The following is a 19,441-nucleotide window of genomic DNA, read 5'->3' on the forward strand; positions in this document are numbered from 1 at the left end:
ATTGTTAAATGCTCCTTGCTGACCCTCTACTCTTTAATTTTTTACATGTTGTAAAAAAAATATTCAACTCGTAGGCATGATAGTTATATGTAGAAAAAAAAATGTTGCATGAGATACACAAGAAGAATCCAAGATATCAATTTTAATTAAAAAATTAATGAATGACAATTCAGCTGTTTGGGAATCAATAGTGTACCTGTAATTAGGGTCCCAATCGCCAGGATCAGGCAATGAAATGCCTGTCTCAGCATTGTCATGAACCAATTCTGTTTGTGAGTTCAAATTAGCACCAGGCTTAATCAAACACGAAATGTTGGGGTTAGCAGATAATCCTCCACTTCCTCGCTGTTTCCGGTTTACAGGAATACAATTTGACTGTAGATATGATGGTGAGTTGCCGAGAGGTTGTGTTGTTCCCTCAGTATGGCTTGTGCTGTCAGGATATGGACTTTGCCAATGTGAAGAAAACGTTGTTTCTTGAGCTTGAGGACTTCCAGAATGTCCCCAATTTTTTCTTCTATTAAACTGGCTAACTGCAGCCGTCTTGCCTAAAGGTGATCCGTGAGAAGTTCCTCTTGCAGGAGATGTTGGTCCAAAGTGTCCTGGAGAAACAACTGAAACCTGACTGTAGGAACTAGGTGGAGTAAATTGAGATGGGCTCGCACCAAGGGGCAGGGGAGCAAAATTTCCAGCTGATGGGCTTATGCCCAATCCATTCCCAGGCGGGTATTTAACTCTTCTCCTAGCATCAGGACTATTCCCAAGCATTGACATACCTCCCTGATTGTGCATGTTCATACCAGATGGACCAATAGGTGAATAGTAAGCAAACATGTTAGTGCTTTCTCCATAACTTCCGTAGCTGCTTCCAAGCCCAATACTATCATTGTAGCTCCCATGGCTTCCTACACTCCCATAACTATTAGCAGGCTGATGTTGAACCATCTGAAAATGTGGACTGCTATAGAGTGAAGCTCTGCTTTTGCCCTGAACCTGTCGGAACAAAATATACTCAGCTAGGACGAATATGATATAATTATTTCAGAATAGAATATCACAAGCTATATCAGAATGGAAAGAAGGTTAGGTTTCAAATTACAAATTTCAGATTTGAAGGATGGGCATTGTTCAGAAAGGTGAGTTTGGTATTAGGAACTGGAAAATTATTAAGGAGATAATTCTGGGTTGATACATTAAGAAACAAAATACTTGGTGGATTTTAAACATAAAGATTGTCTTACAAAGTGTATTTAGACAACCCTACAAAACCAACTTACAAGGTGAAATTTCCACCCACTATAGTTTGGTCATGTTTCTATTCAATGTGTGATCTCCAACACACTTCTTCATGTCAAGGATAGACTAAATAATGAGTGGTCAGATAATAGGTAGCACAATAAACCCAACAAAACATTGGTAGGATAATTCTAATACCATCTTAAAAAGTATATTTAGGCTTAACTATATCCCACAAAATTGGCCTGTCTCTCTAGTTGATGCAGGATCTTCAACAAATTGAAATATACTTTTGTTATGAGTACCTCTATATTCTTATCTGATGTTATGGCCACAATATGCCCATCAGGATTCTTAATCCTATAATACTTCAAAGGTCAAGTCAGTCACTCAATAATCCTCAATAAAATGAATACTAACAAGTAGCAAGAAGTTTAAGATTTGCACTTCCAACAAGGTTGTCAACAGATGTATGTATGATGTTCATTTTCATTTAAGAAATATAGCATTTAATTCTACCCTAGAAAGCTGCTGCCTGATAGTAAATATTAGGGAGCATTTATTGATTATTGAGCATACCCCCGTCTCGAGGAACTTTAATTTTATTATGTTCAACAATTTCCGTGAAGCCTTTGTAATGCAATCAAGCTTAGTATGCTATCAAATATTGGTTTTAGGGGTTTTGGTTTGGTCCCCATGAATTTTGTTATTTCATTTATTGTTATTATTTTTTAATACTATTTTCATGTGATGGCAAATGATAGACGTAACTTGGAATGTAAGCATAGCTGAGATATCAAGATACAAAATGATACTTACCATGAGCTTTTTTCTTAAGAAAAAAAATCGTAAAAGTTGGCAAAGGCATACAACAAACTATGCCCCTTCAAGTACACGTCAACAATCCATACCTCTTTGCAAATTAAATTCACAGTCCTTGCTTTAATAACACTTGTTGGATTGAGCACACAGCGCTAGACCAAAAATTACAATAAAGATGCAACCTTCTCAACTTAAGCACATCAGTGTCACACTTGTCGTTCCTTAATTTGTTATTAGATCTACTGACAATAATTATATGTGAAAATATATAGTTAAGAAAAATTAATATAACGAATAGATATGATTTTGGTGTAAGTTCAATGGAAATTTCCAATAAAAACTGTGTTATAAACTGACAGTACAAGATCATACAGTAAGACAAGAAAAATTGTCAACAAATTTATAGACTTGTTATAATCAAGTTCATGTTATATTTTAACTAATTTATAAAAGAAAGAAGATATTTATTCAAATTGATTCATGAAATACATCAACGTCCAAATATACAGAATTCTATCCCTAAAGTAATAATTACAAAAAGTCTAGAACCTTCTAACAACTTCTAGTAGAACATTTAATATCTTACTAACAACACTCCCCCTCAACCTGATGAATGAATATCTATCATTCCAACTTGCATGCTAGATCAAGAAACCACTTAGTGGGAAGACCTTTTGTGAACATATTTGCTAATTGATGCTCACATATTTCTAATTTTGCACACTTCACACTTGAGATGATAAGTTCTCAAAATAAGGATGCGTGTTAGAGATATTACAATATGCTAGTTGAACCTCTTGGGAGGAGCTTCCTCTCCCATTTTCCTTCTACTACATAGAAACCTTCCATAGGAAGCCCTATATCAAAGATTAAACAATTTGCTTCCTTTTCTTCATGTCCCTCATGTTTGATTGTGTATGTTTTGTTCATGATTTGTCTCTAAGATCAGATAAACTCTATATCCGTGATGTTAATGTGCCTTCTTTGGCTATTCTCAACATCATAAAGGGTATCATTGTTACTATCATGAGACCAAGATGTATTACATATTAGCTAATGTTACCTTCTTTGAACAAACTCATTTTTTCTCTTTGTCTGTCCAAGATATTCTTCCATCCAGCAGGTCCTCCTATATAATTTGTTGAGATTGGTGTTCCTTGTGTTCCTCACAATCCAAATTTTGTTCAAACTCCCCATGTACCATCATCACCTCCTCTTATTAACTACAGACGGAGGATCCAAATGACTAGTCTAATTCTCCAAGGAATTCATCAAGTTCTTCTCAATTGTCACTCAACACCATAACTCTTAGTATTCAACAGTTTAGGTAAATTCGACTCATAGACTCATAAGAGTTTACTTTCCATGAAAAAAATTATAAATAACATATTAATTCAAATATTACAATAAATTAATTAAGCAAAATGGTTAAAAAAATAAGTCCATACAAATAAGTTTAATTCAAAAAGTACTCTAAATTTCTAACTACGTCAGAAGCATTTTTACTTCTATTTTTAATAAATAGGATACACTTAGACTACTCTCAATTAAATTTGATTCATTTATGAGACATACTTTAAATTGATTCCTAATTTCAGTTTTGAATTACAACATTAAAAAACATATTATACAATTATTAAATAACTAAAAATAATCCCTAATTCTTAATTAAAAAATGAAATTAAAAATCCTAATTAATTAAAAAACCTAATATATATATATATATATATATATATATATATATATATATATATATATATTACCTTTCCTAAAAGCTGCAGCATACCACCAAACAATAAAAATTCCTTAATCCCCTTCCTCCAAAACAGTGCAATGCAGCAGCTGACCAACATAAAGACCCACCTTTTTGAGATAGAGAAGAGAACCCACAACTCTTAGCTGGCAAAGAACGAAATGGAGACAACCTTGGCAACATGAACGATGACCAAACAGCTTATGTGATGAGCGAACCACGGCACAATGAGCGAGCAGAGCACAACAAGTGTTGAGCGCCAAAGTAAGGAGACAATCATGCAATGAGACCCCAATATATTCACAACGAGTTTTTTTTTCTTTCAATTTCGCACACAAAACAACGGTGGTTATTGTTGTTTTGGGTTTAAAAAATTTCTCCTTTTACACCAAAAGTGAGTTTGCTTCCAAGTTAACTCGGAAGCTATGTGTAGAAACATAAACTCGTACAAGTTAACGAGTTAACTGGCGTGTTTGATAACCATGCTAGTTATGATGATTCAACTTCACCCATTGCTCTCCAAAACGGTACTCATTCTAATCATAATGCACATCAAATTTATAATTTTCATAGCTATCAAAGGTTGTCTCCTTGCTATTGTTCTTTTATATCATTTGTATCTTTTATTACTACTCCCATGAATGTGAATGAAGCATTTGATTATTCTAGATAGCAACAAGCCATGATTATAAAGACAGTTGGATGTCAATGGATTTATTCCATATGTTGGCCCCAATGGTGAAGTCGATCATGTCAAAGCATGCTTAATTGTCAAAGCATGCATTTAGATCTATGGCCTTGATTATAGTTATACTTTTTCTTCTGTGACCAAAATGACATTGTTCATCTTTTCTTTGACATGGCAACTACTCGTCATTGGCATTAGTAGATATTAAAAATTATTTTCTCCATTGAGATCTAGAAGAGGAAGTCTACATGGAGAAATTTCCTAGGTTTGTTGCTTTACGAGAATCTGGTCTGGTTTGTGAATTGTGCTACTCTCCCTATGGTCTCAAACAATCACTATGTGCTTAGTTTGGAAAATTTAGACCTTTGGACTGAAATGTAGTGAAGCGGATCATTCAGTGTATTTTGATATAATCATTCCAGGGAACGATGTTGCTTGAATATCTCAACTATAGCAGCATTTGTGAAAGCATTTTTCAAACCAAAGGTCTTGGAAGCCTCAACTATTTCTTGTGTATTGAAGTAGCTCATTCAAATGATATTGTAATAAGTCAAAGGAAATATGCTCTTCATATCCTGAAAGAGATATGTATGATTGATTGTAGGCCACTGGATAGTCCTATGGACCTAGATCAAAAGTTAATGATAGATCCAGGTGAATATTTCTTTGATTCAAAAACATAGTTGGAAAACTTATTTATCTTACTATTACTTGACTAATTCTGATTTAGTAGTTGGTGTTAATCAATTCATGCAAGCTTCTTGTATTGACCATTGGAATATTGTCATTCTTATCCTAAGATACCTCAAAAAGGTTGTATGACAAGGCTGTTAAAAGAAGACAAAGAAAATATCCAAATCTTTGCTATTGTTGTGATGCTGATTAAGCAGGATTCCCTATTGATGACACCCCACAACATGATATTGTGTTTTCCTTGGAGGAAACACTATTTCTTGAAAAAGTAAGAAAAAATATGTAGTTACTCAATCAACAGACTGAAGTAGAATATAGGACAATGATATCTCTTATTTGTGAACTTGTATGGGTGAAACAATTCCCTCAAGAACTTAACTTTTGTGAGATTTAACAAACTAGGTTTAATTGTGATAACTAGGCAACATTGCACCTTGCTTCCAGTCCAATGTTTCATAAGAGGATTAAACACATAAAAATTGATTATCACTTTATTTGAGAAAAGTTGTTGTCCAAAGAAAGTTGTAATGAGTTGGTTGGATCCAATGATCAACTTACAGTATGCTAACAAAATCCGGGCATTGAATTGAATTTATTTGTTTCAAGTTTGATATATTCAATTTATATACTCCAACTCAAAGGAGAGTGTTATAATAAGTATTAAATATAGGACGTAAATATTTGTATTTGAAATTGTCATATGTTGTATCTATGAGTTGTACTTATCTTTGTACTTAAGAATCTAGGTTGATATTTGCTCTTCCCTACACTCATTGTATCAGAACTCTATCAATATAAATATGAGAACATGAGAGTGTTCAAGATCTCAAACTCTCTCAAATATAGTCTCTTTTATTTCTCAACTATTAGAGATATTATATTTAGTTTATATTATGTTTATATTAAGTAGGAAAATATAGTCCCTATATGTTTATTAGGGAAACATTGTTCTTATTTTATTTTATTCTTACATATTCATTTGTATTTGGGCTTAGCCCATATTTCTTCTATTATAAATAGAGAACCTTATGTGTGTATTTAACACAAGGGATTAATTCCAATATATAATTTTCAGTATATTTAACATGGTATCAGAGCAGGTTTTCTGATCCTTTTCTACTTTGTCTTTGTTGCCGCCGGTGGCTGCCGCCGCCGGCGGCCCCCCCCCCCTAAAAGTTTCTTTTTCAACCTGTGCCTTTATGCTTCAATGGGCAATCTCTAGTTTCTGTCTCGCATTTGTTCGGTGTTGTTGTCCGCTACTGCCCGTTGCCGCTTGCCACTTGCCAGCTGTCCACTATTTCCGGCCACCGTCACCGGCAGTCCGCCGCCGTCGGCCACCGTCTCTGGCCACCGTCTCTGGCCACCGTCTTTGGCCACCATCTCCGACCACCGTCTCCGGCAACCGTCTCCGGCCACCGTCTCCAGCAACCGTCTTCGGCCACCGTCTCTGGCCATCATCTTCGGCCACCGTCTCCAGTCACCATCTCCGGCTGTCATCTCTACCACTTGTGCCACTGATGCACCAACACCTAGTCCTACCTCTACTGCTTCTGCTATCTTCTTCTCTATTCTGAAAGGTCTTCAAGGACCGTTAGTGGTTAACACCAAGAAATTTCAACACTAAAATTATGGGTTGAAACAATTTCACCAACCCTTTGTCAAATCTGTCAGATTTGTTTTTGGGTGCTTTGATGAATAAGAGCCCATTATGATCTTCCACTTTCACGGTCTGTCATCGGTGCACCGTCATTTCCGCCGTTCGTCGTGAGGGGGAGAATGTTTCCAGCCAGGTTTCAGGCTTTCAGACTCCACTAGTCAATGATGGCAGTCCTTGCAGTTTTGTCGCTTCTAGCCACTACAGGCCCCATCAGTCAGTGATGGCATTCCCTGTAGTTTTGTCGCTTTTAGCCACTACAAGCCCCATCAGTCAGTGATGGCATTCCTTGTAGTTTTGTCGCTTTTAGCCATTACAGGCCCCATCAGTCAGTGATGGCAGTCTCTGCAGTTTTGATGCAAGCCCCATCCTTACTTGATGGCAATCCAGTCCCTGGAGTTTGTTGTTGTTCTCCTTTGTCATAGTCATCCCACTTGAAGTTTCATGGTGTTATTTGAAGTTTCGCTATTGTTGTTAGTTGTTCGTCGACATGTGATTGCGCATCTGTTTGCCGCACACTCTTGAAGACCGATCATATATTTCAAACTGAGTTTATTTATTTCAAGCTTGGTCCATACAATCTGTATGCTCCAGCTTGAGGGGGAGTATTAGAGATATTATATTTAGTTTATATTATGTTTATGTTAATTAGGGAAATATAGTCCCTATATGTTTATTAGGGAAACATTGTTCTTATTTTATTTTATTTTATTCTTACATATTCATTTGTATTTGGGCTTAGCCCATATTTCTTCTATTATAAATAGAGAACCTTATGTGTGTATTTAACACAAGGGATTAATTCCAATATATAATTTTCAGTATATTTAACATCAACTAACAACCTAAATCTTCTAGAACTCTATTTTGGTATTTAAATTTAAAATAAAAGTTTACCCCTCTGTCAACAGCTAAATGTATCCAACTATACATGAGAACATAAAGACAGCAATGTTTAGCGAAGTAGCATGCTCACATTAGGTGATAGACCGGCAGCAAACCAGTGTCCTCCTCCTGGATGATTATCCACCTTGATATTCTGAACTACTGGCTGTAAAGTAACCATAAATAAGATGAATTTTAAATGACGAAGATTTTGGAATTTACGTAATTATCTGATCAAATAACTAACTACAAGATACAACAGCAACATCCAAATAAAAGACTGATTAAATGATGGGAATATACCAATAAATAACATGACAAATACTGAATATAGTAAAACTAGGTATAGGATTATTCTCCCTTGTGTCTAAAACACACATAGGATAATATATTTAAATGTAGAATAATACAAGTATATATGACAACTACACATAAATATGATAAATAGAAGATATTGTTAAAAACAATATCAATAGTATCTACCAATACCAAACTATATCAAAAGTCTACGTTTTCTTAATTAACATGTTTTCTTAATTAACACACAACGTAATATATCAAACAATAACAAAACTAAATGAATGAACTATGCAAAACATTAATCAAATACCATTTGAAAGAAAATAGGTGTTAAGATAGAGATGAATAGCATATGCATAATATCTCTTTAACCAATTGGACATTTTCAAAGAATATGGATACAATTTTCCTCCAAACTATATTTACATGACAACATTGAGCCTAGACACATTAATACACAATTCTAACATGAGATACCAACATTATTCAACTGCAGATTGGGCACTGGGCAGGATCACTGACAGACCACAAACTACAGCAGGAATTACTCTCACAATTACTACACCTTGCGATCTTTGCAGATTTAGTGGTTGGTTAATTCATGCAATCTCCTCATGTTGTTCAATGAAATGACGTGATTCATATTTTAAGATACCTCAAAAAGGCTACATACAGGACACCGACTGCTGTATGAAAATAAAGAACCAAAAATTTTGGGTATTGCAATGCTGACAAGGTAGGAATCCCCTCTAGACAGGTGTTGAACCACTAGATATTGAGTATTCATTGGAGGTAATATTATTTCTTATAAGAGCAAGAAACAGAATGTAGCTATTAATTCTAGTCCTGAAGCATAATATAGGGAGATTACTTCAATAACTCTTTTCCAAGTCATCCTTTTGTGCCGATACAATTGGGCTAGGCAAGTGATCTTTGCAATGGATCTTGAATAAGCACTCATTCAGTGTAGACCTTATTCAACTCCACAAAACATGCTTGTGGAGTGAGGATTGCCCCTCACCATCTTTTCAGACTCTATCCCTATTCAACATTATTTTTCCCAATAGTGATAGAGATATGATTCCACTATTGTCATTCTAATATCTTCTTTTTTGGTCACAGGAAAAACAAAGAAATGATTTGGATAAAAGAAGAGAAATAGATTCTATACAATGAATTGCAAACATACTCTTTGCAATTGGACTATGGAAGCTCACTAAGATCTACAGGAATCCTATTTTCACAATTTCAATTTTCAAACTGCATATATCACTACAAGAATGTATATCTTAATCGACAGCCATTGCAGTGCGTCCTTAATAAATCAAAACCATTTCAGTTATCTTCTTAGTTTAGTCATCTAGAAAAGTTTGTCACAAAATTCATCAGTTAAACAACTACAACAGGGGGAGGCTTGTAACAAAGTATTCAAAGAATGGTTTAAAGGATAGTCAGTACTAATAAACATTAAACCTAAACATAAAAATATAGATGCTTAAAATGGAGATTTACTTACCATTTGAGGAGTCTCAGGGGGAGGCATGTAAGGATGTGTAAAAGGTTCCCCAGTTACAAAAGGGTGTTTTGAAGCCTGTAAGAAATCAAACAACCATTTTAAGTAATTACAACTTAAATTTTGCATTATCCCGAGACAAATATAGTTTCAAAGATGGGTTAATGTAGAAAATAAGACATTCAATTATTACCTGAACAGGTGACCAGCGCTTTGAAGGATCCAATTCAACAAGCCCTTTCAAAAAATCAATAAGAGCCAGTCGTATTTGACTTTCTATTACAAGTTGAGTATATACAGCATTCATTAGTTCAATCAAGCCGAATAAGGAATATAAAACATGCACAGATCGTAGAAAAGAAATAAGTTGATGCCTTCTTTGGAACCTAACCTTTGACAATATCTTCTTTAGCTAGATTTTTTCGGTAGGGATAGTTTGTAACAATTGCCTCTAGATTCATATGATTAAAATACTCTTTTCCAATTGCAGGCTTCTTCAATTCTCTCTGAACAGGAACCAGAAACATGATGGTTGATAGTCATGCAATATTCAAAAAAGGAATCGAAAAGAGAAAAAAAAATTGAAGAGATGCCGGTTTGTTCATTTTGGACAAAGACCCAACAGCAAAAACAGTAACATACAAGACTTACAGCTTCATATTCTTCCACTGTCAATGCTTGATAGAGACTTCTTCCATTTTTGGAATTCTCACTGCTCTCTATGTTCTGGAGACTCCCAACACACTTGAAGAATTTACTTGAGTTTTTGGCATCCCTAAGTAGATAATCGGGTGGTTGTCCTCTACAATATATTTGCAACATGATAATATTAATTAGAAATAGTGAAAGAAAATAAAAGAAACCAACTAATTCGCAGACACAAGCTAGATCTAATATAGTTATTTCATATTCAAAATCTAAAAGCTATTCTTAATTTGTTCAGAAGTGTGAAACAGAAGAATGTAGTGTTAAAAGACTTCAAGGGTGGAGAAAGCAAGAAAAACATGTGATGTTATTGATGATCCAATTCATCAGTTCAAAATAGTCTTGCAGTGACTAATTCAGGACTTATTTTCAGCACAGAAACGATGGTCTGAAACTCAACTCAGACCAGGCAGTTCAACTGGTGGACTGAGAATCCAGTCAAACCAACTAATCCAAGCAACATAATGCATATGTGCACAAGAACCAGAACTAACAGGTTTGACTCTGCCAAATATTTGCAAATCCAGAGAAACTTGTACTTTTTAGTGAACAAAATGAGCCATGAATTATTAAAAATCTAAATCAGGGACAAAGACCAAAAAGGATAGTTGATAACATCTGCCCACCCTAATGATGACAGACAAATCTAAGATGCTAAGATCAACACCACAAGCAAACACTCCTGCAGTACAAATGAGAACCGCCTTCATTGACTGGACTGAAATCTAAATTCCAACCATAAAACAAGCTGGGATAAGGATGGGCTTGGGGTGGGGACCAGCCGGCAAGGGTAGATTCTGAAGTATGATGAGAATATGGATACACAATGGAAATGTTCCATTCCTTGTATTCCTCACCACAAGACTGTCAATTTCAAAGCCTAGTTCTGATTCCAAGAGCGAAATGACTTCACTACACCTATAGGTTCAGGTAAGAACTGTTAACTTGTATGTTTCAAGAGAATACACAAATAACTAGTCAGAAACAATGTAAATAAGGCATATTATACATAGTTTAATTTTTATGGTAAATAAAAATCCTTGTATTTAGGAACCATGGCTGGAATTACCCTTCTAATGGTTCTAATGGAAAGCTAAGTCAACTGACAAGTTGGATAATAACAACTGTTATATTTGGGCCTCAAATATTAAGTTGTGGCTTACCTGGTAGGATTACAGCGCTCACCTAACTGCCGAAGTTGACTGTGGCTGCTGTAGAGCACTCTTTTACCCAGTGAAATCATGTCCATCTCTGCAACATCACCAAATCCACTGTTCATCCCCTATGAACAAGCTTTTTTCATGCTCGTATCACTTGTTATTCAGGGCTGGAATGTCGCCTTATTTGCAATCACTCCTAAACCACCTCAATTGCAACATATTTGTGCCACCTTCATTGCAACCTTTAGCACCTTCATTTCAGTGTCCAGGAGTGTGTCTAGTCCCATGACAAGATTTTGTTTCTTTTTCTCTAAACATAGCTTATATTGGTTCTCAAATCTGCTAGGGCATGGCCTATATTTTCAGACTGTTTTTAGGGCTTTGCTTCTACATTTTGGAGACACCCTTGGTCTATAAATAGAGGTGTCTCCCCATCTTGTATTCACCTTTGAATTTCAGTAATGCTATGCTGCATTTTTGTGTCATACTACTCATCTTAGGTCACCCAAGGCTAAAGTATCCCAAGTGATCTCCTCTATACATCATCATGGCCGAGAGCCACACTTCATTTTCCCACAAGCTTCCGCACCATATCTCCATTCCTATCATCACCATAGCATCTCTTCTAGTTTTGGCCCAACTTAACTACGAGAAATGCTACCACAAACCTAGCTTATAAAGTGATATTTGCACCCACATATTGTAAATAGGTCATATCTCTAGTTGAGGTTCGACTTCTAACAATACTTTTCTTCCCCATTCTACATGAGTTGTTTACCCATTATTACTTCTATCAATAGTCCTCAAACACAATTGCAAGGCATTGACACCAACATCCCCTTTCTTCTCTCACCATCCATCAGTTCTATGCATACAAAATTGTCCTCTTAAATTCTTGGCTATCATCTCACCCAATCCTACCATTTTAACATTATATTCACTAAAGATTTGTTTACCTTTGTTAAATATATTATCTTTATCTTTTATCTTTATTAGTTAGTTTGTTGTTATTTCTTATTTAGTTTGTTGTTATTTCTTATTTGTATTTTGGGCTTAGCCCATATTTGTTCTATTATAAATAAAGGACCNTATGTGTGTATTGAACACAAGGGAGTTTTCACTCTATTCAACTTGGTATCAAAGCTATGATTAGAGCCTATCCTAGCAATATTTGCTGGGCATATTGTTCCACCTACTATTGGGCCGTTATCGGACCACCCATTAATATCTAGTCTCTCGCTCGAGATGTATATACCTCGACGTGAGGGGGTGTGTTGGAAGTCTCACATCAACTAGAGATAAGGCCAATTTATAACATATAAGTGGGGTGCAGACCTCACCTTTCAAGCCGGTTTTGTAAGGTTAAGTTAGGCCTAAAACCCACTTCTAACATGGTATCAGAGCGGGTCGGTCCCGCTCTAGTTTCTGTCTCGCATTTGTCCAGTGTTGTTGTCCGCTGCCGGCCGGCACCGTCTCCGACCACCGTCGTCGGCCGACCGCCACCGCCGGCCACCCTCTCCAGCCACCGTCGCTGACCACCGTCGTCGGCCGTCCACCGTCGCCAGCCACCGTCTCAGGCAACCGCCGCCGACCGTCCGCCGTCACCGACCACCATCGTCAGCCACTGTTGCCGGCTGTCCACAGTCGTTGGCATTCAACGTCATTGACCATCACAGTTTCATTCATCTAAACCCTTAGGGTTTTCTTGTTCCTCGTTGGTGCACTTCACCTTCTTCAAAGATGGCGTCTAACAATACTCTTTCTTTATCCGGAAGTCCATCAATTACCTCTGAGAAGCTAAATGGAAAAAATTATCTATCATGGTCTGCTGCCGTTGAAATGTGGTTCCTTGGCCAAAGGCATTATGATCACCTTGAGCGAGATGGAAGCCATGTGCCTGTCGAAAAAGCTGATCAGTGGAAACAAGCAGATTTCCAGTTGTGTGCCCTATTATGGCAATCGGTGGAACCCAGACTTCTTATATCTTTGAGGGCTTTCAAAACTTATCACTCCTTTTGGAAGAAAGCTCAAAGCATCTATGCCAACGATATTCAATGTCTCTATGACACCACAAACAAGCTTGCAACTCTTAAAATGACAAACCATGATATGGTGTCTTTCATGGCTGAAGCCCAATCTACTGTCGAATAACTCAGGATGTTTTTGGAAACGGATCCATTAGAGGATATCAAGAAGAAACTAGACAAATTTTACATGGTGTTGATTCTTCGTGCCCTGCATCCCGATTATGATCATCTTAGAGATCAACTTCTAACCAGTCATGAGGTCCCCTCCATGGAAACATTGACCACTCGTCTTCTGCGTGTCCCGGTATCTCAAACTCAGCAAACATATGAACTAGTGGAGCCATCTGTCATGGTTGTCACATGAGGAAGAGGAGGACGTGGCACTAGAGGAGGTCAGGGACGTCAATGCACATATTGCAAAAAGATGAGTCACACTCAAGAGAATTGCTACTCCTTACATGGTTTCCCTTCCAAAACTGCCAATATTTCAAATATTGAAACTTCCACTTCGAATTCGAAGAGTGAAATTTCCACTACTAAGTTCAATGAGGATGAATATCAAGAGTATCTAAGGTTAAAGTCTAACAGCTTGTTACAACCATCTCAATCTCCAAGTACATCAACAACACCCTACTTTCTCAATCCATGGAAGGTCAAAATTCATGGGTAATTGACTCAGGTGCTTCTGATCACATTTCTGGTAATACCTCTTTGTTCTCATCTATTTCCTTTCGGAAAAACCTCATTTCATAACCCTTGCAAATGGTTCTAAAACTTCCTCCAAGGGAGTTGGTCATGTTTCCTTGTCTCCCTCCCTAAATCTCAACTCTGTCCTTTTGTCCCTAATTGTCCTTTTAATTTAATTTCCCTAAGCCAGTTGACTAAAATGTTAAATTGTTCAATAACCTTTTATCACAAATCTTTTGTTATACAGGAGCGTGGGTCGGGGAGACTGATTGGAGAAGGATATGAAGCTGGTGGATTATACCATTTTGGATCTCGTCCAAGAGTGTCTTGTGCTGCTGCTCCTAATCCTAAGGTGCTACATGATCGACTTGGCCATCCTCATTTGTCCAAATTAAAAAAGATGTGTCCTGAACTTAGTGGTCTCCAGACTTTAGAATGTGAGTCATGTCAACTAGGAAAACATGTTAGATCTTCCTTTCCTAAAAAGTCTCAATCAATATGTAATTCTATTTTTTCCATTATCCATTCTAATATATGGGGACCTAGTCGTATCTCCTCTTTTGGTTTTAGGTATTTTGTTACCTTCATTGATGAATATTCAAGATGTACTTGGGTTTATCTTATGAAAAATAGTTCTGAATTGTTAGCTATCTTTACATCCTTTTCGAATGAAATTAAAAATCAATTTGGTCAAGTAATCAAAATATTAAGAAGTGATAATGCAAAAAGTATTTCTCATCCTTTTTTTCTACCATCTTGAGTTCCCATGGTATCTTCTTACATCAATCTACTTGTCCTCATACACCACAACAAAGTGGTATAAGAGAACGGATAAATAGACACTTGATTGAAACTGCTCATACCCTTTTGCTTGGTGCTCATATTCCTGTCCATCACTTAGGGATGCCATCCTAACTGCATGTTATTTTATTAATAGGATGTCCTCCTCCTCTCTTGATAATAAAGTCCCTTTCTCCATTCTCTTTCGTAATGATCCTCTTTTTCATACATCTCCTCGAGTGTTTGGTTGTGTCTTCTTAGGCTATTCTCGACTCCAAAAAGGATATCAGTGTTACTCTCCTGAAAGTAAGAAGTATTACATGTCTGCCAATATCACATTCTTTGAACAAACTCCTTACTTCCCTCCATCTGTTCAGGATGTTTCTATCCTTCACCAAGTCCTTCCTCTGTCATTCCAAGTCTTGATCCCAATCCTCCTACACCCGTTTCTCCACATAATGCGATCATTCCTTACAGGGCTCCAATGGATAGCCCACCTCCCCAAGACAATGGTGAATCTCCTACTTCAGATTCTTCTCCCTCGTCACCTTCTCCCACGCCTTCTGGTGCAAATGATTCAGCATGACCTATTGCCCTCGGAAAAGGTACTCGTTCCACTCAAAACCCTCATCCTATTTATAATTTTCTTAGCTATCATAGAGTGTCGCCCTCCTATTTTTCTCTTTTATCCTCAGTATCTTCTGTTGCTATGATTGCAGAAATGCAGGCTCTTGACCACAATAATACTTGGGAGTTGGTGCCCCTTCCCCTAGGCAAAAAGGCGATTGGTTGTCGATGGGTATATGCAGTTAAAGTAGGCCCTGATGGCAAAATTGATCGCCTCAAAGCCCGACTTGTTGCAAAGGGTTACACTCAGATTTATGGTCTTGATTATTGTGATACTTTCTCTCATGTAGCCAAGATGACTACTATTCGCCTCTTCTTTGCCATGGCAGCCATTTGTCATTGGCCACTTCATCAATTGGATATCAAGAATGCCTTCCCACATGGTGATCTTGAGGAAGAAGTTTATATGGAGCAACCTCCTGGATTTGTTGCTCAGGGGGAGTCTGGTATGGTGTGCAAATTGCATCGATCTCTATATGGCCTCAAGCAATCACCACGTGCTTGGTTTGGAAAGTTTAGCTATATTGTTCAAAAATTTGGGCTAAAGCGTAGTGAAACAGACCATTCGGTTTTTAATCGTCATTCTTCTGGGAAATGTGTTTACTTAATAGTATATGTTGATGATATTGTCATTACAGGAAATGATGTTGTTGGAATATCTCAATTGAAAGAGTACATGGGTAAACATGTTCAAACCAAGGATCTTGGAGGTCTCAAATACTTATTAGGCATTGAAGTAGCACAATCAAAAGATGGAGTTGCAATATCCACACTTGATATATTACAAGAAACAGGCATGATTGATTGTAGACCGATAGACAATCCCATGGACCCAAACCAGAAATTAAGGACAAAAGAAGGTGAGTTATTCTCTGATCCAGAGAGGTATAGGAGGCTGATTGGAAAACTGATTTATCTCACTATTACAAGGCCAGATCTATCCTTTGCAGTTGGAGTGGTTAGTCAGTTCATGCAGGCTCCTTGTGTTGACCATTGGAATGCTCTCATTCGCATTCTAAGGTATATCAAAAAGGCTCCTGGGCAAGGATTGTTATATGAAGATAAAGAAAGCACTCAGGTCTTTGGGTATTGTGATGCAGATTGGGCAGGTTCGCCTATTGATAGACGGTCTATTACAGGCTATTGTGTTTTTCTGGGAGGAAACATTATTTCATGGAAAAGTAAGAAACAAAATGTAGTAGCTCGATCAACAGCTGAAGCTGAGTATAAGGTGATGGCATCACTCACATGTGAACTCATATGGGTGAAACAATTTCTTCAAGAGCTTAACTTATGTGACGTCCATACTATGGAGATGTATTGTGATAATCAAGTTGCTCTCCAAATTGCATCAAATCCAGTGTTTCATGAGAGGACTAAACATATAAAAATTGATTGTCATTTTGTTCGTGAAAAGTTGTTGACTAAAGAANTATGTACTGAGTTTGTTAGGTCAAACGATCAACTCGCAGATGTATTGACCAAGTCATTAAGGGGTCCTCGGATTTAGTTTATTTGTTCCAAGCTTGGTACATACAATCTGTATGCTCCAGCTTGAGGGNGAGTGTTAAATATATTATCTTTATCTTTTATCTTTATTAGTTAGTTTGTTGTTATTTCTTATTTAGTTTGTTGTTNTTTCTTATTTGTATTTTGGGCTTAGCCCATATTTGTTCTATTATAAATAAAGGACCCTATGTGTGTATTGAACACAAGGGAGTTTTCACTCTATTCAACTACCTTCAAGGAACATATGATTGACATCAAATCCAAGTCTCATGACCTATCTTATATCTCTACACAGTCGCAATGTTCTCCAACATTATTTCTCCATTGGCGATACTTGCTCAATTGTGACATCCTAGTTTGTTGAAGCTTTAGATGTTGATTCCAAGTCTCTCTAATTGTCTCATTTACACTAGAATCATCATGTATTGTCATATTTCTTGAATGAAATATTTCGTCAAGTCTTTCAATGATTATTTTATTTTGTTCGTGATTATGGGTAATTGTCAACAAAATTGTGTTAGAACTCTTGCATAGAGGAAAGAAAAGTTTATTTGTTTCAGATAAATTCATAACAATGAGCTTAGGCTTGCCTATTTTTAAGTACCTGTGACTATACAATTACAATACTTGGGTTCAACTAAGGCCCAGTCAAACTAAGAAGCCTGCCTATGGGCTCAACTAAGGCCCAATGAAACTAAGAAGCCTACACTACAGCAAATGAGCTCAAATTAAAAGAGAAGCAACAGTCCTTGTTAATTCTAATTTAGGGACATTCTAATTTAGAATATGTTTTCCATCCTCAAACTATTCTAAAAAGTTATATTAAGTCCTTATTTCATCCCAGCACTTTGTGAAAGTCATGTAAGACATTCTTCTAAACAATCGGCACATAGAGTGTTTTCCATGTGACAAACGAAGTTCCACAATGGACTAAAACATAACCTCCCCGTGTCATTTATAAAGTGCAAGACAAAATAGGTACGTAGTCTAATTTAGGGACAAATGCAACTTTTTATAGTAGTTTGAGGATGAAAACATATTTAATCCAATTCTACTATACTTTTTTAATTGACAACAAGTCCAAAATGTTTTCCTTGATTGAGAAGCTCCATCATGAAATAAAAATGTAGTATGGCATCCCTATATGCTGTTTTAGCAATGGTAATTCATGAGAATATTTATCCAATTGGTTTCAATAAAATATGGAGTAGAAGGGCATTCTTCATCAAAGACCTAGGAAATCTTTAGAATTTCAAGGTAAAAGAGTTGCTCAATTCAAAGATTATTTTTTTAAATCCAAGGAAAGATTGTTATAACAAACCAAAGATTATTATAGTAATATCTCATAAGATATATGCTCTTGACATCCTAAAAGAAATTGGTATATCCACTTATATACTATAATTTGATCATATCTTTAGTTGATATTCAACACATTCATCACACAGAGACCTAAACACCTTGAGCATGAAATGAAATAGTTGTGGGCAGTTCACTATAACAAGTAGCACAATAAGCCTAACATATTAGAAAGTTGACTTTAAATTTCACTTAATCTCATAAAACCAACTTGTAAAGTGAGGTTTGCACTCACTTATATATTTTTGTTGTAAGCCATACAAGCCCAAGGCCATAAAGAACGTATTTTCATTCTCAAGTTCCTTGTTCACATCTACATATGGCGGAAGGAGCCTTTTAAAATCATGTAAGGCAACATGAAGCTGCCAAGAGACACCAAAAACTCATAATGTTATGGAGCAAGAAGTGTTAACAGATATTAGCACATGCCATATAGACATTTTGTGTCCTTAGTATAAAGGGCACATGCCTCAATCCAAATTGATGCACATGAAGCGTGAATAGTGTATTTAATAACACTACAAAGTTGAGAATTTTTATACAGTGTTATCGATTTTTTGTAGGAACAAATTCAACCATGGTAGTGAGATGGGATTTGTAACCCAACCCACCAAATCATAACCAGATTTCGGAAGCCCGAGTGGAATAGTTAGAGATGTCCATCTTCTCCCTACTAAAATAATGGTTAGAAAAGAAAGGAGAATTTGTTCTAGAGGCTAAGGTGGTGTTAGAAGGAATTTTATTTCCAAAAAGCTAGAAAAAATAATAAAATAACCTAAGGAGAGTGAAATGCATATCAAACCATCAAAAAAGAATGGGTGGCTCATGTCAACAGTGGACACATGATCCCAACCCTGTGTTCAGTGGAGAAAAGGGAGGTCACCAAAAACTTTGTCAAGAAACTCACCAATGATGACTATGAAATAGGAAGAAGATTAGGAGAAATCACCCTTGTGTTAAATACACACATAGGGTTCTCTATTTATAATAGAAGAAATATGGGCTAAGCCCAAAATACAATTAAGAAATATAAACAAACTAAA

General features: G+C 36.5%; 1 protein-coding gene across 2 annotated transcripts in view; it reads right to left on the bottom strand.

Annotated features, from left to right (window-relative positions):
- The window catches only part of LOC106768171, a 33,791-nt gene that overhangs the window by 3,264 nt on the left and 11,086 nt on the right, over nucleotides 1–19,441 (bottom strand). For both annotated transcript variants that reach the window (XR_002668413.1, XM_014653161.2), the window contains exons 10-15: nucleotides 10,196–10,346; nucleotides 9,936–10,050; nucleotides 9,738–9,820; nucleotides 9,548–9,622; nucleotides 7,823–7,897; nucleotides 197–993 (exon numbers count right to left, since the gene is read on the bottom strand). Coding sequence is in view for 1 of the 2 variants with exons in the window: in XM_014653161.2 (XP_014508647.1) it covers nucleotides 197–993; nucleotides 7,823–7,897; nucleotides 9,548–9,622; nucleotides 9,738–9,820; nucleotides 9,936–10,050; nucleotides 10,196–10,346 (1,296 nt within the window). In the remaining variant the exon portion in view is untranslated. The remainder of the gene's footprint in view (nucleotides 1–196; nucleotides 994–7,822; nucleotides 7,898–9,547; nucleotides 9,623–9,737; nucleotides 9,821–9,935; nucleotides 10,051–10,195; nucleotides 10,347–19,441) is intronic.

The sequence above is a fragment of the Vigna radiata genome, chromosome 7, assembly GCF_000741045.1.
Source record: "Vigna radiata var. radiata cultivar VC1973A chromosome 7, Vradiata_ver6, whole genome shotgun sequence".
In the NCBI taxonomy this organism is placed as follows: domain Eukaryota; kingdom Viridiplantae; phylum Streptophyta; class Magnoliopsida; order Fabales; family Fabaceae; genus Vigna; species Vigna radiata.